General features: G+C 35.1%; 1 protein-coding gene and 1 long non-coding RNA gene across 6 annotated transcripts in view; both read left to right on the plus strand.

The window, feature by feature from the left end:
- LOC140040717 (large ribosomal subunit protein mL45-like) overlaps positions 1-24,967 on the plus strand; it is a 124,772-nt gene that overhangs the window by 28,974 nt on the left and 70,831 nt on the right. For all 5 annotated transcript variants that reach the window (XM_072086855.1, XM_072086854.1, XM_072086858.1 and 2 more), the window contains one exon: positions 17,321-17,516. In XM_072086855.1, the coding sequence (XP_071942956.1) occupies positions 17,321-17,516 (196 nt within the window). The remainder of the gene's footprint in view (positions 1-17,320; positions 17,517-24,967) is intronic.
- On the plus strand, positions 1,860-5,806 carry LOC140040716 (uncharacterized). Its single transcript, XR_011842761.1, has 3 exons — positions 1,860-2,907; positions 3,386-3,570; positions 3,744-5,806. It is a non-coding gene; the product is annotated as an uncharacterized lncRNA (long non-coding RNA).

Genomic DNA, 24,967 nt, shown 5'->3' on the forward strand with positions numbered 1-24,967 from the left:
AACACCATAAAATGCATTTTTTTTCTGGGCTTCGCCCAGTGTATTTAGCCTACGGTCGCGTATGCCCCCCCGCAAAAATAATCTTGGATCCGCCCCTGGCTAGAGCTCGTGAAAAACAATAAACAGACCGAAATTATGTTCACCGTACGTACGTAGGCCTAGGCCTATTTGCCGTTAAAAACACATTGAGAAACAATAATTTACTACTGTAACATGTTTTATGGGTACATAATGTAACTTTTAAAAAAGGTAAATTAAATTAGCTTAATATTAATAAAGTAGGCCTAGGCCTATCAGTATCTATATATAAATTTACGTAAGGGCAAAATTCGGTAAATCGCGCCTTACTTCTAGAATTTTTACTCGATGGTATATAAAGTTGGTTCGTACTTTCGGTACTGATTTTAACCACCTGATGTAACCCTGTTTACTAATTAAATTAAGTTAGATAATTAGTTATTGACGATTAAAACGAATTTAGGTTCAACGATTTGCCCCAAATAGGGGTGTTTTCCGATCGTGGTATACACTGTCTAATGGATGTCCATCTTGAAAAATACCCGCCACAAAAATGCGAGGAGGCTTCGCATTTTCCTATCTCCTCCTACGATAATTGTTTTTAATAGCTGAAAACCGGTTGAACAGTTCGAGTACAGCATCATAATGTTGAAGACAGGCCGATTTTCTTTAAAAAATACTATTTTGATACATTTAATATACGTTTTTACAAATGTATTGATTTGTGATGAATGGAACATTCCAAATTATTTGGTTTAACCATATAGGTATAGATTTAGATTTATGGGCCTCCTTGGAGAATAAACATAAATAGTATTGCAATGCTGTACAATACTGTTAAGGTATTAACCACTTTTGATCGCAATTTGAATCGCAAATTTCTTACTGTGAGTGTTGGTACTGTTAGATGTAATATAAAAATATATACAAATAAACTTTATTACTGTGAGTGTGGGTAGGCCCTACTGTTAGATTATAAACATATAATATACAAATAAACATTCCAAATTATTTGGTTTAACCATAGAGGTATAGATTTAGATTTATGGGCCCCCTTGGAGAATAAACATAAATAGTATTGCAATGCTGTACAATACTGTTAAGGTATTAACCACTTTTGATCGCAATTTGAATCGCAAATTTCTTACTGTGAGTGTTCTGTTAGATGTAATATAAAAATATATACAAATAAACTTTATTACTGTGAGTGTGGGTAGGCCCTACTGTTAGATTATAAACATATAATATACAAATAAATAAACGTTATTACTGACAGTTGCTTCTCAACGTTTGTATTAATTAATAATTTAAAAATATATAAACGTCGTAGTGGTGTATCGTTACATGTACTTTACAATTTCAATCGACTATGACAGTGAGAGTTTTAACAAAGTACCGTATTAAATCGTAAATGTTTTACTGTATTTAGTGGTATATTATTTATAGGCCTATAAAACATTAAAAACAATATTTCGTTACTGAGTGGATAAGAATATATTTTAAAATGTTTCCTCTTTGTACCTATCTTCTTCCCCCATCCCTCAACCCTTAATGTTACATACAAAACACAAATTGGGTTTGTTTAAATGAGTCCAAATAAAAAAATTTGACTCATTTTGTTTCTCTCTCGGAAGTAATTCCCAGGGTGCTAATTTTGGTTGACTACATAAATCATTGTGTATATTTATTCGTTTCTGTAAACGACAATGTATTATAGTCCTGCGGTACGTACATTTGAAATCTCCATTTTTTTCTCGCTGGAAATACTGTGTATTCGAGAACCATCTGTGGGCACGACCTAGATGGTACGCGAGCGAAGCGAGCGTGCCATCTAGTTTATTTAATTCAAACTACAGTAGCTTGACACAATCATAGCCTAGGCCTTCCCTACGCTAGACCGCGTACCGGGCAGCATTCGGACCGGTGATTCAAGCATTTTCAGTGACAACGTGATAACTTCAAAAATATGTTTTCAGGAAACTGGAATTTCGAAAAACCGGAAAATATATGCCTGCCCTAGGGTGTCCGGTATTGGGAGAGTTGACTGTAGTATCTTCACAAGCATGAATCACTTTTAAACAAAATTTGGTACTCATAAATTTCAGGTCAAATTTCATCATATGGCAATACAATTACGTGTCAAAATTTATTTTCAATGAAATAGAGTACTTTTCAGGCAATTTTAAAGCAGAAATGTCACTAAAACATTAATAAAATCCATATAAAGTAATACACTAATAAAAACGGCTCATCCATAGCGTTACTTTTAAGATTTCGCCGTTATCACGAAAAAGCAAATTTAAAATAGCCACTTGAGCAATTCAATTACTTCCGGTTCGTATGCAGAAATATTTCCGTGACGTCATCTCGGGTGCTTCGCTTGGTTAGTTACACACACGAGTTGTTGGACACTGTATTTCTCTATTGTATTTCGCATTCTTTTGTTTACGTAATCAATCTCTTGAGGCACTTTTGTTAAAGTTAACTTTTGTTGGTGTTAAATCAAAACACAATGCCGTATTGTGCAGCATTTAATTGTACCAATACAACAAGTGGAGGATAAAATCGCGACCGGAATATAGGATTTTTTTCCTTCCCAAAGTCTTCGGGTCTGAGAAAGGCATGGATCCACGCCGTCAGACGAAAACATTTCCAGCCTAGCAAATTTGCAACGATATGTTCGGAGCACTTCTTGGAAGAAGACTTTGCGAAATACCCACCTAAACTTCGTGAAATATGGGATTCAAAGAAAAAGTAAATTTGAAATTGAAAGACGGGGCAATACCTTCGAAGGTTACATTGCCTTCAGAAAGCACCGCCACCGAGAAGATCCCAGGCCCAGCTGCTAGTCGTAGTAGAGGCGCCTTTCAAAAACGTAGGCGAAGAGAAGTAAGTGTTGTTTTTACTTTTTCATTATTGCACTAACTAGGCTTACCACCACCGCCGAATTTACCTGCCTGGATCGACAGGACAGGCCCCCTATGCCTAACCTCCACAAATTCTCATTTTAATGATAATAATAATAATAATGCCTTGTCAGTTTGGATTATAATATAAATGATGTGAATGAGAGGATGGTGTGTGCTGATCAGATAATGCAACAATTTTAAGTAGGCCTAGGCCTATATTATTATTTTATTTATTATATGTCAAACAACAATATGTTTTATATACTTACAATAAAAAATAATTCAGGAAGGTTTATTTTTTTTTATTGCTAATTCGGTTCATTCAGTTAATTTATTCATGTTTGATATTATTTGCATAATAATAGTAATACAAGTTACTTTTACTTCTACAGAACTAAAGTGGTTTATTGAAAATAATATGTCCAGTGTAAATCATTTCTTGTATATTTTTTTAATAGAATATATTGAAAAGTTGCTAACTGAAGTGTTTGAAAGAAGACGAGCGAAGTCAGTCAAGATGCTCTTATGAATTATGCAAAAGCACCACCGGCCGTTAACGCCACATACCAACCGTATGACAAAGCAGACTTGGTCAAGAAAAGATGTACTCGTTTTCCAACTAAATAACATTTTAATAATCAAGGTAATAAAGTCCTTATTTGCATGTCTTACAATACACATGGTGAAACATACAGTAATTATATATGTTCTTGTCAGTATAAACTTATAAAAATAGTTTTCAAAATTTTTTTTCTTTATCCTCAATCATGAATAAACTTAACTAAATAACTCTTTTGTTTATTGTTTTAATTGTAGGAACTGAACTTTGGCGAAACTGGTCGATTTCCAATCTATGCAACTGTACAATGTGACTGTACAATGTGCTAATTAGTCATGGAATTTTGGGGTATTTAAAGCCTACATATTGTTGCGCAGGAAATGCATTCCTAATAGTTGACACTACGCAAGACGGAAGTATTTTTCTTTTGCCCTTCCCAAGTAGCTTCCATACCCAAGTTGTAAACCTCCAGTAGGCAACATGGCGCGATATAGTCTGAAAACATAAAGAAAATTGTGATTAGTTAACAAAATAAATTTACCATCTTTAATGTCTCATTACAAGACAAGAAGTTGCATTGTTTTTATGGAAACTTGCCGGACCTTTGGGTCGGTAGTTGGTTTATTGAATTTGTTAATTTAATGTTGTCAGTTTTGTCATTAAAAATCTTATTTCCACTACAATACTGTTATACTTACAAACTGTTTCGTAATTAATTTGAGCGTTAATTCAAATATAGTATTTTATCAAACTTACTGATTCACTGGATGATCATCGTCAAATGGACCTTCCTGTTTAACATAATGCCAGAAGGACACTTCAAGAACATCGCGGTCCAGACAGTTGTTTTTTAACCCAGTATGCTGTGTTATGCATCCAACCGCTCCCCCATTTTCTCTACCATCTCCTCTGTCTCATAACAACATACAGACTCAACAGCAGTTGTTGCTGTACAATGTGAGCACTTGCACCTGCATAGAATCAACATTACAGCACTCAAATATATACTATATGCTGTTACTATACTAATTAATAGATGAAAATCAATATAAGCAAGGTCCTCCCAATCCCACCAAAAAAGCCCCAAACAAAAGCTAGGCTTCTGTAGCTAGCCTAGTAGAAATAGAATAAAGCCTATTACTGTGGCTAGCCTATTAGTATTGGCCTTAGTATTATAGAGTGTAGCAGCAGGCCTATAATTACGAAAAAATAATTACATTTTATTACAGTAAATATACTCAAAAGCCTAGTAAAATCAACAAATTTGATCCAAAACAAAATGTCTTTCCCACCACCTTCCTCGCTGGCCGCATATGTATGGCCGTGATTTGTGTTTTTTTTGTGTTGTCCGATGCAGTCGGCGGGGGTAGAATCACAATTGTGAAAAGGCTACACATAACATACTTAGCTAACTAACGAATAATAAAGTATTAAAATGATTTTATTATAAAAACAGAAATAAGGAAGATTTAAAGACTGTTTTACGATCGGTATTTAAACACTAACAAATATAACGTAGGCCTAGGCCGCGCCTATGACGGAGCCGATGCTAGCTAATTGATAGGCTACAGAGCCTCCCGAGCCCGCTCCTCCCGAGTAGCCTATTTAAACATACCATGTTCAATTTCCTTCTCTTTCCTCCCTTCCTTCTCTTTCCTCCCTTCCTTCTGCCTCAACATCGTCTTCTTCTTCCTCATCGTCATTTTCAAATTCCCCAGCCTTTCTCAAAGGCTCATATTGGTATGGCTGAATTTCTAACGGAAAAGTTTCTTCTTCGGAATCGGAATACATTTTGCGAGGATTGGCTTTTTCATGTACTCATCCAGCGTGATCGTTTTCAGGGAAGATAGCGAAACCCGATATGACGTCACGACTGTAAAGTTAATGAGTTGGCTCTAAACGCTCTAAATCGTATTTTCAAACGTCGATTTTAGCGGTAAAAATTGCATAAAAAATTTCAAAAAACCTAATATATATTTTATTATACCTAAACAATCATCACAAATACTCAAATAGGTGTTGACATTTCTGCTTTAAGGGTTTAAAAAATGTCCATGAGTGCGCAGATTTTTGCACGTGCACTGCGCGTTAAACGTTACTGCATACTCTTTTTGTCTGATTTCTGTTGTACAACCTTTCTTTAATAATATCATCATATTTTGTTCACTTTTCAATTCGAATTTGCGTTATATACGAGCACGTCAAACGTGACAGGCTACGTACATGTAAGTTAACAAAATGGTGAAAATATGCTAAATTTTAAAAATAATATAGATCGTCAGAATGCTCGGGAACACCTATTTTTTATTTCATTTTCTTGAAGTGTATGTATCATATGTATGATTTATTATGAAATTAAGAGAACAAAAGTTGATAAAGTCATCATTTATTGCATTTTAAATTTAAATCATTTTCTTAGGCCTAAATAACAAACTTAGTAGTCGTATCCCGCTGTGTAAGGGAATCTGATTGAACAGTTACTGTTGCACAGCTCCATGAGTTAAGAAAATTTTTTGATTGGTCAATTGTGCGACCTGTATTGACCTGCAAAAATCTTATTTTATGTTCCAAACAGCGGTAACTGTGCACCAGTTTGCGGTACCCAATTTGCGGTAATGCTTTTATTTGATACGCCGCTCGAGTTTGATCACGTGACTGAGAATTTTCAACTTTTCAATGTAAACAAGATCGTAGTGTTTGAAAGCATAAATAAAACACAAACAATTCATAATAATATTAATTCTTGTTTATTATGTTTAAAATTAATTGAAAATATGTTTACATTTACACATTTAATGTGAAAATAATGAAAAAATATGAATTAAAAACCAACCTACCGCTAATTAGATCAGGCCACATGGCTGGTCCAATTAGCTGTAAGTAAGAAAATCTTAAAATGGACTAGTCCATGAGGTATTTTATTGGTTATCTGCACTTGGTGGATTACCCCTTGTTATTGTCAGGATCTTTTTTTTTTCTGTCTTAATCTTATCTCTTTTCTTATTTTGTTGCACGTGTGTATCTAATTCTGATCAACATAATATTGTAGAACTTTGTCATAAGATTGACCTGTATCTGTACTGTAGATGTGCAAGAAACTTTGTTATTATGACGTCAGAGTCACGCAGTGCACAGTACGCATGATTTTATGAAATTTTATGGTTGCTCATAAATAAATAAGAATTTATTTTTCAATGAAACTTTACGAAAGTGTATTTCATAATATGGAGCAACTTTTGGCATGATCAAAATTGGGTGCTACGCAAAAAATTACGGAAGTACGCGTATTTGAAATTTAAAAATGCGCAAAATTAATTTCTAATCAATGTTGCGTACATTTCAGGCCATTTGCGTTTTGCGCGCGTAAAAAGCGTAGAAAAATGGTTTTTGTAATTAATTTTTGTTTTTCATACCTTCTGTAGTAGATTACATTCATTTTGATGAACTTTAAATTTAATTGAAAAATAACAGTGCATGTTGAACTTTAAGTAGGTATCCCAATGAAATCGCACAGAGGGGTATCACTTTGGAAATATTAACAAAATTTGAATAAGTAGTATGACTTTGATGGTAAATAAATCGTATTTACTTTTAATTAATACTTATAAAATTTATATTGTTTGAAAGTACTTCTTGTTTTAATCTATGTATAAATGTGTTTACAATTAAAATTAATGAAGTAGTTGCCGAGAAAATGCGATTTTAAAACGGTTCTAAAATCCCAGCGAGCAGATTTACGAGCGTTGAAAACCTCATTGGAAAATCCCCATCAGTTTTCAAAACACCATTGAAGCTAGCGGATTAATTTTTGTTGTATGTTATCAGGCTTTAAATGAGCTTTAATTTGATATGAAAATCGTCTTGTATTAATAGGTTTTTCGTAACGAAAAGTCAATTTTTTTGACAAAAATACAATTTTGAATCACCCTTTACGGAAAAATATTATGGATTTTGGTATTAAATTATAGCTAAATCTACATTGAAATGAAATCGATAAAATATAGATTACAAACGTATTGTGCATGGTAATTGTGCGAACTACATTTTAAAATGGGGCATAAGGCGTAAATCCCGTTCGGAATTTTTAAAGATTCAACCGCACGCGTTTGTTGTGGTGTTTTCCGTTAAATAAATTAATGCACCCTATCAGCGAATGGTACGTTCCATATTTTGAACACATTGTTTAGTTTTCCTCGCTGAGTTCGGCTCGGCCGGCTCGACGCGAGATGTGTGACAGCAGCTAGCAATGTGATCAGCGGAGCTTGACATGTCCCTTTCCGTTGTAGAATATCTGTTTTTAGATATTAATAACAGCTTAAAATTGGTGTATTGTGCAGAAGATTTATTATGCAAGTATACAATCCAAATGCGTTGGGTTTAAATGTACCGAAGACATTTATTAAGCTAATTTACCAACGTTACATTCGACTCTGTATACGGCGGTCGAAAGTAATTAACTGGGACCGAAATACTTTGACGGGAGCTACTGCTGATCGTGAGTAAGCCGTTACTTGGTCTAAACTTTAGCTCCGTATTTAAATTTAATAACGTACTTACGGTTAGAAATACGAAAAGAAAACCATTTTTATAATGTTATATACTATTCAGGTAAACAATTAATTGTTTTAATTAACATTGATTATTTTAAATGAGTTTATTTTGACCCATTGTGTGTTTGTCATAGAGCATATCTTAGCCCGGCTTAGATTTGGTTTCATAATCATTCGGGCCTAAAATCTTGTTTATGTATTCAAAATTTATATATAATAGTATTTATGATTGAAATTATGAATATAAAGTATATTAAAATAATATAATAATCATACTTACCAAAAATTTGTGTGAAATAAAGGAAACAGTACACAAAGTTTTTAAAAATCAAACTTGAAATATTGTATAAAAAAAGCTAAACAGAAATTTAAGAAAAAAATTTAGCGAAAATTAGATTTGAACTCGTCACTCTTGACGAGTTATTTATCCGCACGACAAATGCCGCGTTCACCTTACGAATTTTGCATACAGAAAAAAGATTACTTTGCATTATGACCTAAACTGAAGAATATGATATGTTGTTAGTGTTGAATTCTGTCAATTTTATGTCATGTAGTATATACGGTATAAACAGTATATTAAATCTGTATACATATTACATACAGTGTAGAATAGGTGAAATTACGGAACTCGCCATTTATTTCAATTTTTAATATGGCCAAGGTATCAAACTGAAACACTAAGATAGCAAATTCGAAAGGACATTATCTCAGCAACAACATATTAACGTGTAGAAGAAATTTGAATACGTAAAATATAGATGCTCGCTCTTTTAAATGTGATGAACTATGACGCAAAACATGAAAATACAACTTTTTTTATTCAAATGTCCATATGATGACGTCACAACATCTGATTGGCAAAATGTTCACATGAATTCGTATCTACAATCTAATAGCTTCCAGAAAACGTTTTAATCATGATTTGCTATAACAGATTGAAATTTACTGTAAAGATGAAAATACGTGACCCACATTATTTACATTTTTAGACATGATGACGTCATAAAAATTAAAAGATAGTTGATTGACCTAGACAATATCAAAATCGAGGTGAAAATGGAAAAAGAATAAGTGGAGATGCGCTCTATTAAATGTGAGGAGCTACTGTATGACGAAAGATGCAAAAATCCTGTATTTTATATTCGCGTGGCCATACGATGACGTCACAATGTCTGGTTAGCCATATTGATGCATGATTCGATATCTACAACTCATCAACTTCCAGAATATGTAATTAAAAAAAAGTTCACCTCGTAGTTTAGAATCTATGACTGTTTAAATAAAGGCATAATTTTGACGAATCTTTAATTTTTTTCATCAAAAACGCGCGCAAATTGTCCAATTCTACGTGCTCGTATGACGTCATTTTAAGTCGAAATTGTTTAAAAGTTTGTAAAATTACTAGAAAAGGCTGGAAAAACATAAATAACTCCAAAAAATAATGTTTTTAACGCTACGTGCACACCGCGCGTAAAAATTTTGGCGCTCATGGGAATTTTTGACATGCTCAAAATGACATGAAACTTGTAGAAAATTGATTAGAATTTTTTTTTTTTCATTTTTAAATTTTTAATGCACGTGCGCGCATAACTCTGTGTAAAACACGCAATTTTTTTCCACAGAAAGTTAGCGCATGATATAAATTAAACTTTTGCAAAAGTTTCAATTTAAAATGTTATTTGGTTTTTTACCTATGTTAAATACGCGAAATTCATAAAATCGCGCGTAAGTCACGTTGCACAATTGTAAACAAGCTGAAAAGGTTCGCTGCACAACTTTATATGAATGACGATATGTTGAGAAAGTTACGAAATGTTACTGTATGTTTGCAAGTTTTTTTTTTATCTTTTATGTGTCTCTCCCATCTTTATTCATTCAATATTTATTCATTCAATAAAGTATATACAAAATTCATTATTATAAATGAGGGTACGTTTATTTTAAATACATAATATAAAAATAACGCTTAAAAAAGAACGACGTTTCGACTCCATCATGGGGTCATTATCAAGTCCAATGAATAAAATATAAAACAACAACTAATTAAGTAGCACAAGCCAAGGGTCAAAGTTTAATAACAAAAGACCTATTGTCTAACATCCTGTCAAATGAAAAGCTTAAGCTTTTACAGAGTCACTTTTTTTATTCAGACTAGGTTTTAATTGTCTGATATACAACATTTCATAGATAAGACAGTCAAATTTGTTTTTGCATTTCGTAAGTATACTAAAACATGAATTAATTTTACTTGGATTAACAATCACGTTATGATCCTTCAAATGCTGTCCTATTAAGCATCTACTATGTTCAACAATGCGTTGGTAGAGGTGTCGGCATGTATATCCAACATAACTTGCATCGCACAAGTCACATTTAAATTTATACACAACACATTGTTGACTTAGTAGGTTTCTTTTCGACTTTCCTAATGTTATCTTTAACTTTTTTACTTATGAATACAGGGACAATGCTTTTGTTTATCTTGTGACTTAGTTGGCATAGCTGTCGCTTGACGGAGTTCGCAGATTTCTGGTCTTTGAATGGCAGGATGATTCGCACTGGTATTTCGGATAAATCTGTTTCACCTTCTGCAGTGTTGTTATTGCTCTCTGCTGGTTTAAAGTTCTGTATGGTTGTTGTTATTAGTTCATCTGGATATTTCAGACGCTTAAAAATCTTCCTTAGAATTTCACATTCATCATTAAAAAGCTGGTGGGTCGACGATAGTTTGTAAGCCCGATTTAACATAGTTATAATAAGTGACCTTTTATACTTGTCAACGTGACTATTGTAGTGTAGCAATAAGCCTGTGTCTGTTGGCTTTCTATAAACCCGTGTGTGCAATTTTTCCAAATCTTTGGTTATCAGCATTCCTAGGAAAGGGATTGAATTGTTCACGGCAGTTTCCATTGTGAACAAATGTTCCTTTAACCGAGACAATTCAAGTTATTGCTGATAAAGCATTTACTAACAACTGGTTCAACGATAATTATGGACTAAACTTAGATAAGGACGATTTAATTGTACTCCTCAATATAGCAACGAAAGATCAGCTATTCCAATTTAATGGTAACTTGTATGAACAGGTTGATGGAGTTGCAATGGGATCACCTCTAGGGCCCCTTATGGCAAATGTATTTATGTGCCACATCGAGGAACGCCTTGAATCTACGAACCACATTCCCAAATACTACAAACAGTATGTTGATGACGCACTAGTATTCATGCCAAATCTAGAAGCAGCCAATGAATTTTTAGCTTTTTATTTCCACTTTGAAGGTTCGTCGTTAAAGAGACGTTTAGCCCGGTGCCTTTATTCCACCATGACAATATTCATTTACAAGTGTTGACCTTTTTATTTTTTCTCCTTTTTTATCCCATAGAAAGTCATACATACTATGTTATCAACTTGTTTTATGACATGTTCAGGTGTTGTTAAAATACTTGTCATGTAAATCAGTTTTGCTAAAGCTAGTTTTTTTTTTTTCTCTTTTGTGGCGTTAACCACTATTTATTCATTTCATTTCATCAACAGATTAATACAATTATTTCTAATAATAATAATAACTATTCATTGTTATTCTTACTTTTGTTTGGTTTGGTGTATTTATATATATATATATATATTTTTTTTTTTTTTTTTTTTTTTATTTTATCAACGTTACTGTTCTTGGAATCAGAGCATTATTTCTTTTCTGTTATCCACCTTTTTTCATAATTTTCTAGTATTTTTTTGTTCTATAATTCTCAACATCTAACATTGTGAACACTTAACTAATAAATGTACTGTAGGAGATACATTTACTAATGTTGTATAGTTATTTTCGGTAGTATTTTTGACATACAATTCATTTATACCCTATATACAGATTATATACATTATTTTAAAATACGAATAAAAAAAACAAAAACAAAAATATTAAAAATGCTTTTCTTACTCCTGTGTCTAGTTTTATGTCTCATGGTTATATTTGTTTGCTTATCTTCTCGTGCGTTACTTATGTTGCGTTACGTTTCTTTTTTGTTTTCAATATTAATTTATACAATTTTTTTTTTTTTTTTTTATTTATATTTCATATAAGATAAAATGAAACTGCCTATGTGTATTATACAACATTTTTATGTAATATATTTTAAATAATCAGATTCACATCAATATAAATTATAATAGGTGGTTAAGGTAAGATCTTTTGTTTTTTTCCGCCATAAAAAGACGAGACAATGATCCGGTCCATTTGTTTACATTTTTCAAAGTATGTGCCTTGTAAACGCTGAAGCATCCAATAGAGAACATGTGGTCTACATATTTGTTTCCTGTACCTAGTACAATGTTTCGATAATTTGCCTCGATCCCAAATTTGTGCATGGTGTAAACGTTAATATATTCCCATAAGGGTTTTACTTCAGTGCATTCATAAAAGAAATGGGCATCATCCTCTACTACGTTGCATTGTAGGCAAGTATCTGTGTTGCTTATTTTCCATTTTAACAGCCTTCTTTTGGTAGGTGTTATACAATGCAATAGTTTGATGTTCAACTGTTTAAGTTTATTATCTTTAATATCTTTAATTTTTCTTTTCCATGTTACAGACCAATCGTTCTCCATGTTAAAATATGTTTCCCATTTTGTTTTACTTTTGGATGGTTCTAGACATTTTTCCTTAATAAAGAAAGAACATATTTGTTTGCTACTCATATTCAAACATCGAACGTGTGTTGTTTTTGAGTGCTAAAGCTAGTTGTTTCAAGATTACAACTTTACCAAATAGAGTCAAATTTCTTTTTCGCCAAGAATTGAGTATATGTTTTAGTGATTCGATTTTTTCGGTCCAATTTTTTGTATAACACAAAGCTTTATCATGGCCTACGAATACACCAAGTATTTTAAAACCAAATATACGTGTGACACAAAAATTACAAAAAGAAAGAAGATAAAGAAAAAAAAAAGATGATGATTTCGTACAATCACAAGGAGTTATCCTGCAACTTCGTTGCGGATAACTAATAAATCCAGAGAGACTTGGAATAATGTTAAATCACTAACTGGGTGATGTAAAAATAAAACTTCCTTTAAAATGCTCAGGTTTTAATGATGAAACATTGGCACGATCGTTAAATGAATTTTATTGTAGATTTGACACTGATAATTTTGAGGATAAGTTTGTAATAATTTAGATACCAGAAGTAATCCTGTTAACATCTCAGTCAAAGACGTTACACAGATCTTCTGTAAAATTATAATTAGGACTAGCAGGTATTTTAATTAGAGAATGTGCAACCCAAATTTCCCCCATTTTACAACATATTTTTCAGCAAACACTACAATCAGGTGTTATTCCCTCCATCTAGAAACATTCATTAAGGGTATGTTCAGACTCACAGAGTTACGGTTGAGTTATGTACGCGCCGTACATATTTTTGTGTCTGAACCATGCCACGGATTAGCGTTAGGGAGCTGTTACTCCGCGCCAGTGGCGTTAATAACTCCAGCGGGAGAGGGTAGATTTCATAAGGCTAATCCATTGATGCATCAGTGATTTCAACCTCCGGTCAACGTCAGCCAATGAAAAGACACGACCGCAATTAGCAGCAGTCTATTCGCGAGGTTTTTTTTAATAGCAAAACAATATAACCTATTCCTCGAGCTAGCCTAGATCAACAGCAACATTCGAATTAAAATGAAACGTGTTACATGGAAAAGTACAGAAGTGGCTGATTTGATTTCATTATCAGCCTTGAATTTATAGACAAGATAGAAATTGGAAAGCTAGCGCCGGCAACAAGATGGCTGTTTTTAAAGAAATTGCATCTAAACTGCAAAATTCTTCCTGACGAAGTTGACGTCGGCGACATGATTTGACAAAATTAATTAAAATCATACAAATAATGGCAAAGTCATTGTCCGTGTAATAATTATGTTCAAAATTACTATCTTCTGTAAGGATTTGCAAAAAAATCGGCAAAAAAACCATTGCATTTGAAGGTAACATTGTATTATATTGCTAGGCCTAGCTAAGTTTTGTAAACTTTCGCGCGTGTCACTCTCAGCTCTGTTGTTACGTTATTGTGTCGCAAGACGTTTGGAATGCTAATCGTTGTATCTGAACACCTTGACTTTTAACGCCACGGATTACCGTACGCCTTGCGTAGATAACTCCACTGTAACTCCGTGAGTCTGAACATACCCTAATTGTCCCCATTCCTAAATCATCTACTGTAAACAACTTGAATGATTACTGACCAATCACTGATCATTAAGTGTTTAGAGATATTTATTGTAAATTTAATCAAGCCTGTTGTTGAACCAAAACTTGAAGCCATGCAGTTCGCATACATTGCGTTCGCATTGTTTTGTAGAGGATGCTACAGCAACCCAGGTCCACTATATCAAAGCGCATCTTGAAACTTCTAACTCCTATGCACGTCTTCTTTTTATCGACTTCCGCCTTCAACACCTTGCAAAGTCATGTGCTTCTTCCTAAACTTCTAATGAGTTAATTAAAGTGGTCCCAGAGTATATAAATACCTAGGAACTACAGTATAATAGACGAAAAGCTGGACCGGTGTATTAACATTCAAAAACTCTATAAAAAAGGACAACAACAGCTTTATCTGTTACCGTATATTTCGGTGTATAAGTCGCACCTGTGTATAAGACGCACCCCCAACTGAGAGTAAAATATCGGTTTTTTTTATATCGTCGATGTATAAGACGCACCTTATATTTCATCAAAACAATGTTTTTTAAAATTGTAATCAATATTATTGTAATAATATATTTTGTTATATCTACAACGGCGTCCTTTATTTAGGTTTTTTCTTACCTAGGCTCGGCCGCGCCCAGCCTCAACAAGTTGTTTCTAACTTGTTATTCATGAATTTCGCACCCGCGCAACATCGAGTGCATGACCGTGTGTGTAACATGCACGTGTGTGGGCTAGCCTCGCTCGATCATTTCAAGAGGGCGCACGTTTTCACGGACAATCGTATTCGATTAGTATCTATGTATCCGAGAAGTGTGTACGCTAGGTCCATGCTATAATCACCTGGAGAATATACTAGTCGAATACCGTACACCATGTGGCCACCAAAAGAAGGGCTTGCGCTTGGGGTACGGCGATCGTACGTATAACTTCTGTATAAATAAATACTATTCCAATCGTACGACGTAAACGTTTACAAATGAAATTTTATCGGAGTGCCATAATGAATAAATCTTTTCATCATATTTAGTATAACATCATGCTGAAATGACTTGAAAACTAGGCAGAAGCAGGTTGCCGTTACGTTAGTTAGTTACTGTAGCTAGGCCTAGCCTACTCAGGCCTAGCAAACGAGGTGACGATAGCCTAGGCCTAGGCCTAGGCCTATGTACAATCTGTGTAGTGAGGCATTTATGTTCGGTGTATAAGATGCACCCTTAATTTAGAGGTCAAATTTGCGTGTCAAAAGTGCGACTTATACACCGAAATATATGGTAAGACAACTTAGGAAATTTAATGTTAGCAAACAAATCCTTATACTGTTTTACCAGTCGACCATACTTAGTGTTCTTTTTGTAGAATTATCTGGGTGGGAGGCTTGTTTTTATATGAAAAAGATAAGGAACTATTAAATAAAATTACCAGAAGGGCTGGGCGGGTTATGGGAGTTGATGTATCCGTACTTAATTTCAACTACAATGCCGGTGTTCTCTCCTTGGTAAAAGATACTCTCCCAAACAGACCACCCCCTCCATAAGGAATACACTTTCTTCCATCTAATATTCATATCCGTCTGCCTCGAAGCCGTACTAAATGCGGATGACCAACAAGTGCGGATAACCAATAAATATAAGGTGATCGAATAGTACTGTATGTTGTTAATGACATGAATATGATATATCTGCCACAGTATGCATTTAAGTATAAGGATAGGCTGGCTTTGTAAAACCAATAATGTTTTTAACTAAATTGTTCTGTTTTACGTAATTGTTTGCATAATAAAAGACACAGACGTATATTCTCTATAATATATTAAGTACAGTGCATATGAATAGAGGTAAATTATTATATGCCTAATTAGGTTATATGCATTATCATGCATATAACCTCTTGATTCTGTCAAAATCTTTATTTGTTTATTTATTCTTTCCTTAGCACTATTTTGTCCGTGAATTATCTTGATATCAGTTTCATCTAGCTAAGTAAATTTTTCAGAGTATATTCCTTATGGCCAGGAATCGATGTGGTTATGTTTTCACGGTGCGCAATCAAACATTACGTGGTCTACGCGCGATTTAATGAAATCACGTTTGTAATCATATCTTCACAAGCATGAATCATTTTAAAACAAAATTTGGTAATCATAAATTTCAGGTCATATTTCATCATATGGCAATACAATTACGTGCGTAGCGCATATAACGCATGCGTACGCGCGCTTAAAATGTTCAAAATTGTCAGAATTTATTTTCGATGAAATTAGAGTACGTTTCAGGCAATTTTAAGCGTTTAAAAAATTACCATGAGTGCGTAGATTTTTGCACGCGCACTGCGCGTCAAACGTTAATGCACACTTTTTTTGACCGATTACTGTTGTATAACCTTTCTTTAATAATATCATCATATTTTCAAAGAGTAACCATTTTTCAATATATTCTTTATATTAAATTATTTATAAATTTCTTTATTATCCACTCAGTAACAAAATATTTTTTTTATAGGCCTATAAATAATATGCCACAGTAAAGAGAGTAAAACATTTTCGATTTAATAACGTTGTTAAAATTGTCACTGTCATAGTCGATTGAAACATGTAACGATACACCACTACGACGTTTATATTTTTTGAAATTATTAATTAATACAAACGTTGAGAAGCAACTGTCAGTAATAAAGTATTATATTATTATGTGTTTATAATCTAAAAGTAGGGGCTACCCACACTCACAGTAATAAAGTTCATTAGTATTTGTTTATATTATATCTAACAGTACCAACACACACAATAAGAAATTTGCGATTCAAATAGCGATCAAAAGTGGTTACAGTATTGTATAGCATTACAATACTATTTATGTTTATTCTCCAAGGGCCCATAAATTTACCTACTTGTGTTAAACCATGGAGGTATGCAAGCATGGTTAAACCACTCTCATTTGGTGTCCCCAGGCTATATTTACAGACAGCAATGCTGGCCATCAATTTAGTCCTACTAGGCAATATGATTCATGAGAGATAACACCCTTCCCACTTCTACAATGTTTGCAAAATTATTGATATCTTCCAAAACATTTTTAGGTACTTGGCATGCCTGCTATTGTTGTTCGACATGGGTCGTTTAAAGGCATGCTTCTAAAGAAGGATAAAAAACGCATTGATGAACGAGACGCTTTCCGTGCAGACCCTACAAAAATGGTGAAACATATGTTAAAGAAAGCAGGACTCAGAGTTGCTCTTCCGGACAACCACAGACCAGTCACAATTACTTGTACAGGTACTGTAAATATGTTACACAAACTATAATATATATTATTATTAGGTAGTATTATGTGCTATGGTTATTTGATTGGTTAATAACACATCACAACCACATTATTTTTAAATAAATGCTAAATAAGTCGGTAAAACTACAATTTCCAAAACTCATATCTCCAAAAATAAATACGCTGACCGCCGGTAAATTTTATAAAAAAATTAAGTGATTTAAAACTGAACGACTGATTTGAGACTATTTTGCACACGTTACACAAGCATCCCAATGAGTGAGTGGTCAAGCAGGCGAACTGTGTTACCCTGCCATATTAACATCGGAAAAGGGGTCGAGCCTTACTCTCTCCATGACTATAAACCGTAGGTCCAATGTACACATCTGGCTCATGTGCACCCAGCACATTTTTGATAAAGAGAAAATTACATTTAAACGTCCGTCAGCTCAATAAGTGCCATTGAGGTGGAGTAGCCTTTTCTAAATCCAAACTGATGCTGAAAAAGGACCTTATTCTTTTGAAGAAAGGAATAAGTTCGATCATATATAATGCGTTCAAATAATTTCGAAAAAATGGATGGAAATAGGGTGGTAGTTGCTGATTTCAGAGGTGTTACCGGATTTAAAGACGGGAGTTACAATAGCGCGCTTTAATTTTTCTGGAAAAATACCGCGTGAAATCGAAGAATTAAAGATATGACAAAGGGGTTTGGAAATACTAATATTGCGATCATGTGGAATTTTACTGGCAAGTGTGGGTCCAATGTCAACAAAAAAGTCATTGAAGCTATTAGCAATAATCTTTGGATCGCTAGTTAAGGTGCCATTACAATTAATACGTTTTACATTGTTGCTTTTGCTGGGAGTAGTATGAAGTACATTTCTAATTGTAGACCAAGTTTTTTTAATATTGTGTTGATGTTTGGTGAAGAGCTTAAGAAAGTAATCAGATTTTGAAGAGCGAATTATAGTAATGAGCAAATTACGATATCGTTTAAACATCGTTTCATTCTTAGACGTTGGGTTTTAAAAAAATCTGGAATAAAGTTTTTGCTTGTGCTTAATCGATTTAAGAATGCTAATTGTAACCCAGGACTGGATATTTACATTCTTTTTTAATTTGAACTTAAAAGGAAAACAGGTATTATAAATGTCATTTAAAGATGTTTCAAATAAGTTGTAAGCTGAATTTGGATCATTATTGTAAATAACATGATCCCATGACGTTAAATAAGGTTTTAATTTAAATTTGTTAATATTTTCGGGACTGAAATTTCTAGAGGGTGGAAGTTCATGATTATTATATTGTTTATCAATTGGAGTGTAAACAATATTAAACACAGGAAGATTTTCATATCGAAATTCGTTTGTATGAATATGATCTAAGAGGGTTGCCGTTGTGTCGGTCATTCTAGTAGGTCTGTGAATAAGAGGTAGAAATGAGTTGCTAAAAAGAGAATTCATAGACATATTAACACGATTATCATACTGGTATTGGATTAAATCGATATTAAAGTCTCCGAGTAAGTAAACAGATTTCTTTTCACCATTTAATTTAATTAATATATCATCAAACAAATCAGAAAAATAATTAAAATCAAGACTACCAGCTCTATAAATACAACCGATAATAATATTAGATTGTGAGGATTGTTCAATTTCGATAAAGATAGAATCACAAACAGATTCAGGCATGCTGACATCATGTCGAACTTTAAATGAAAGATGTTTGTGGACATATATACCAACACCACCGCCGCGCTTAAGTTCTCTGTTTTTAGAAACAAAAGCGTAATTTGGAATTTGAACAACTGGGTTATCAGTGTCAAGCCATGTTTCACTACTTGCAATGATATCAAAAGTAAAATTAATGGATTTAAGAAACCTACATATAGAATCAATGTTACGTTGTAAGCTTCTAGAGTTAAAGTGTATCATTGATAGACAATTGTAACTATCAATATTTTTAGTGGCATTTATAAAATCATCAGAGTGGTAGTATTTAGAAATAATTTTATTGGTGTAAAATTGATTATCAGGATCTCTTTCAGAATTAAAATTTTAAGCGTTCAAGAAGGGGTTAAATACAATATCATCATGCGTGCCCCTGGAGGGATGCGTAGTACGAGATGACATAGAACAATTAGACGGAACATTAAACATTGATAAAATAAAAAACTAGCAAATGAAAGAGCAGCCGAGATGGATTCAGGACATGTTTAGAGACGAGGCAAAAATTCAAAATGCAAAATTAGACAGCAGTAAATATAAAGCAAATAGGTGTACAATTGATCAAGTGAAATCAATATATGCGGACAGAAAAATCGGTACAAATTATGCAAGTACAGAATTCAATTGAACAAAGAACATACACAGATGCATATACAGTTTAAATATTCAAGGAAGAAAACAAGATATGCAAATATCAAAAGGTGGTACAGATATGCAAATACGGAATTCAATTGAACAAAGACATACACTAATATGCTAATACAGTTAAAATATTCAAGGAAGAAAACAAGATATGCAAATATCAAAAGGTGGTACAGATATGCAAATACGGAATTTAATTGAACACATACACTAATATGTTAATACAGTTTGAATGTTCAAGGACGTAAACAACAAGAACCGACTAATTTATTCAAGATGCAATGAAATAATAAAATGGCAGTTACAGCAGGCATTAACTGTTCACAAGGAAAAAACAAAAAAACAACAAAAGAAAAGTGGCCGTACTCACCAATCACACTTAAGTGAGATATTTCCCTTAAATCCTAAGGATTTCCCTTAAATCAAGAAAATATTAAGGGTTTCACTTAAGTGGTATTCACAAAGGGTTTAAGGTTAAGGGAAACCCTTAACTTGGTCTATTTTTCCCTTAACTTTTAAGGGACCTCAGAGGTCCCTTAAAAGTTCCCTTAACTCTATTCGTACCTTGGTTTTGCTGACGATTCTGCAAGTGCGAGTACTATGCCTACTTATAGATGGCCCCAGTCTAGGCTAGGTAGAGATGCTAGGCCCCCTGTTGGTCTGCCCACTAACCAGCCTAGGATTCATGTTTGGTTTGAGTAGCATCTAGACCTTTTTTTGCTGATCCCCACCCATACAAATTAGTCTATGCCTATATATTGATTTATTTGTTTTGTTTTGACTGCCATTATTTTTGTGGAAGATGGCTTCCCATTTCGTTGTAATAGAAATTAGCCCCATTCTAGTAGGCTAGGTTCAACTTTAACGATTACGATCGTTACGATCGTTAAAACTGACCAATCAAATGGTCCACAAATTACGTCATTGCAGTTTGTGAAAAAATAGGTACGCGCTGACATTCTTGAATGTTTACAACGCGACGATGTTTTTCACCTTTTTTGTACACTTTTAAGGTCTGATATTTAAAAAAAACAAGTGTAAGTTAAATTAAATTATAATATTAAACCAATTAAATTCAATGTTTGTCTTTAGTGTAAGCCTAGATTAAGATATCAACGAAAGTATGTCCTAGGCTGGGTTTAAGCATCAAAACCCGTAACTTTTTCAATTTTCACGCGGTCCCGGCTGCGCGTGGCCGGCCTTAGTTTTGCAACACTTCACGTCCGCGTGTCCCAGCAACGCTCGAGAGAACCAAGAAACTATGAACGATCGCGTAAAAATGTGTAAATATTAGCGGTCCGACTCGATCATCGTCATCGCTATTTTATTTTCAACTTTAACGATTTTAAAAACTCAACGCAACTCAACGTATTTCAACGTCGACAGGAAAACAGGCTTTAGTAGCATCTAGGCTAGACCTATTTTTCTTGATCCTCATACAAATTAGTCTAGGTTTAATATTCATTTACTTGTTTTTGTTTTGACTGCCATCGTCACGTCTATACATTTTTCTCTTCATCCTCCCCGTCCCCCCAACCCCTTACTCTTTTTTTAAATATGCAAATTAGTTTTGGAGAGGAAAGTGATTGGACCATAGGGGAATTAAATCCTCTGTGATTGGACAATGGGACAACTCATGAATATTTATGATTATTTTTACCCTTAAGTTTTACCCTTAAATTAAGTGTTTCCCTTAGGTAAGTGAATCCCTTAACTCATTTGTGAATACCCCTTAAGTGTTTCCCTTTGTTAAGGGAATTCTTAAATTTTAAGGGTAAGTATTTCCCTTAGCCTAAGTGAGATTGGTGAATACGGCCACAGTTCTTTTTGTAGTCAGTCTGAGTAATCTTGAGAAATTAACCAAGTTGATCAAGCGATTTTATTAGCGCGGTGACTGTTGTCCCACGGTTGGTAAAAGTTGCATAAATTCGTCCTCCCGATGACCAGGATCTAGAAACGTTTTGGTGTGTATAAACGCGATGAAAAAAGTCACTACGGGTCTTGGTCAGATCTTCATGTATTGATACACCAGAACCTTTGAGTTTTTTCCTAGACGTGATTATCTTGTTCCTTAGGTTATACGAAACAAGTTTAACTAAGATGGCTCTAGGTCGATCTGAGTTCTTCCTCCCAACGCGATGAGATCGGTCAATATCGCCAATACAACACTTAATACCAAGCTTGACATTACAAATATCACTCACAGCGTTATCCATGTTTTCGGCGTCAGACTCCTTCACACCGTATATCCTTAATGAAATTGAAAAAATTCATCTCCTTCCCAATATATTTTTGACATAAAATTTTCGTTTTTCATGAAGGTGAAAAATAAACGTTGAGACTTACCAACGTTTCGTGCGTTAGCATCGCACTTTCTCAAGGTAGTGGTGTCAGCTTGGTTTGCCGACACTGATCATGGCATAGTCATGTGATGTTGTTGTGACATGCGCCCTCTCTGAGTTATTGCTTGAAAACCTCTGGGTGAATCCCAGAGGGGTCCGCCCCGGCCGGCCGTCTCACTTCTAACAGGTCATCATATATGTGTGGCAGCCACTTTCCTCCTTGGTCTGATGTTGATGTTCGCTAATAACAATAATAATTTTTGCGTCAGGACAATGCTTCGGTAACCACTGGTCTTAAAAGAATTAATTTTTGTCTCAAATTTGTCATATATGTATTTTTGTACACTTGAAGAATAATATCACTTTTGATATTTGACCTCAATGTTCACTCCAGTGGCGGATCTAGGGGGGGTGAATAGGGTGGCTAGCCACCCCCCTTAATTCTCAAAAAAAAAAAAAAAAAGATGCAACCTAATCGCGATTGACCGTCGCTAGACGTGGATTAATCTTTTAATTAAGAAGAGTAGGCGCGCCTAGCTAGGCCCTACTAGAGCTAGGGTTAGCATTAATAGTTGTGTGTAAATAGGCCTACACAGTGAAAGAGCTAACAGTTTAATTACTATTATGAATTCAAGAGTTTAAAAAGAAAACACGATTTACAATCTTCGGAAAATACCCATTTTCAAAACACACGCACTCCTAAAACTACCAGCGTCACGTTGTCAAGCTCGCTCCTCGTGTGAATGCTGACGTCATCACTCTCCAAAATACACCATTTTCCACCATTGCAGTTAATTTCCGCCGGCCTGGTCCGTGTGTGCACAAAGCGTTAGCGTGGTATATTTACACCCCTGAGTGGAGTGTAATATCGGGAACTTTTTTCTCGCGCATGAAAGTTTTTTGTATAATATTATGGTATGCAGTATAAACGATAAAAATAAACGAGAAACATGGTGTTCTTTTATTATTTTATAGGCATAAAATAAACATGAAATGTCTTGTATGTACACGGGACGGCCGAAAAAAGTATGTGGCGTATTTGGCGTTTTTTTATTTGTGTTATAGACACGGCGATTACTGCGATCATTGTATACCAAATTACATTGAGTTATTCACCCGGCTGTAGGGTATATATCTCTGAGGTTAACAGACCACCAAAACACGGTACACAACACATGCACTCTATCGAGGCATTTTCGGAGTACCGCATTACCAAAATGTTCATTTTGTTTGAAGGTTTTTCGATCAAAGTTTATTATTAGTTCGTCGAAAAAGATCCGTACAGTATTTAGGAAGGATGTATTTAACTTTACATTATGTAATATTTGTTATTAAGTGTGATGGAAACAGTTTCTCTAGCCTATTAAACAGTGTGTAAGCATCTATTTTTTCAAAAATTTTCGGAGCCTCGGGAGGGGGACACCCCCTCCCAAACCCTCCCCCGCTCGGTGCTACGCACCTCGTTTGCCACTTTCGTGGCCACCCCCCCTCGTCAGATCCTAGATCCGCCACTGCACTCACCGAATAAACGGTGACTATGTCACTCCCATGAAACATCATATGGAATAATCGGCATCTATTTCCATTAGATTATACCCCCTCCCATTGAATAAACAACTTTCTTCCAATAAATGTCCACCTAAACAATAAACAGCCCAGGCCGTTTTTTCAATAAATACTGTACTTTAAATCTAGCACATCTAGGGTCTAGCGTGCTGTTAAACAGAATAATCGGTTAAAAACGGGTGTTTCGAAACTAGAGACCCGAGACCAGAGACCCAAGACCCAATACGAAAAGGGAGACCTAAATATTCGAAAAGGGAGACCCACGTACGAAAAGGGAGACCCCACTATACGAAAAGGGAGACCCTAATATACGAAAAGGGAGACCCTAATATACAAAAAGGGAGACCTAAATATACGAAAAGGGAGACCTAAATATACGAAAAGGGAGACCCAAATATACAAAAAGGGAGACCCCACTATACGAAAAGGGAGACCCCACTATACGAAAAGGGAGACCCCACTATACGAAAAGGGAGACCCTAATATACGAAAAGGGAGACCCAAGGTCTCCCTTTTCGTATTGGGTCTCGTGTCAGGTCTCTGGTCTCGGGTCTCTATAGTTTCGAAAGACCCGTTAAAAACAGATGATTTCATTTGTACAGAAACCGGTCCTATATATTTGTCTACTTTTGGATTGGGGGGGGGGGGGGGGGGGGGGGTAGTTGACCGGGGATTAGTTGACCGGGGGGGTAGGTAGTTGACTGGGGATTAGTTGACCGGGGGATTAGTTGACCGGGGGATTAGTTGACCGGGGGGTACTTGACCGGGGGGTACTTGACCGGGGGGTACTTGACCGGGGGGTACTTGACCGGGGGGTACTTGACCGGGGGGTACTTGACCGGGGGGTACTTGACCGGGGGGTAGTTGACCGGGGGGTACTTGACCGGGGGGTAGTTGACCGGGGGGTGGTTGACCGGGGGGTGGTTGACCGGGGATTGGTTGACCGGGGGGTAGTTGACCGGGGAGTAGTTGACCGGGGAGTAGTTGACCGGGGAGTAGTTGACCGGGGGGTAGTTGACCGGGGGAGTTGACCGGGGGTAGTTGACCGGGGGGTAGTTGACCGGGGGGGGGGGGTAGTTGACCGGGGGATAGTTGACCGGGGGCGGGTAGTTGTTCGGGGGGGGGGAGTAGTTGACCGGGGGTAGTTGACCGGGGGTAGTTGACCGGGGGTAGTTGACC

Source organism: Antedon mediterranea, chromosome 2 (genome assembly GCF_964355755.1).
Source record: "Antedon mediterranea chromosome 2, ecAntMedi1.1, whole genome shotgun sequence".
Taxonomy (NCBI): Eukaryota; Metazoa; Echinodermata; class Crinoidea; order Comatulida; family Antedonidae; genus Antedon; species Antedon mediterranea.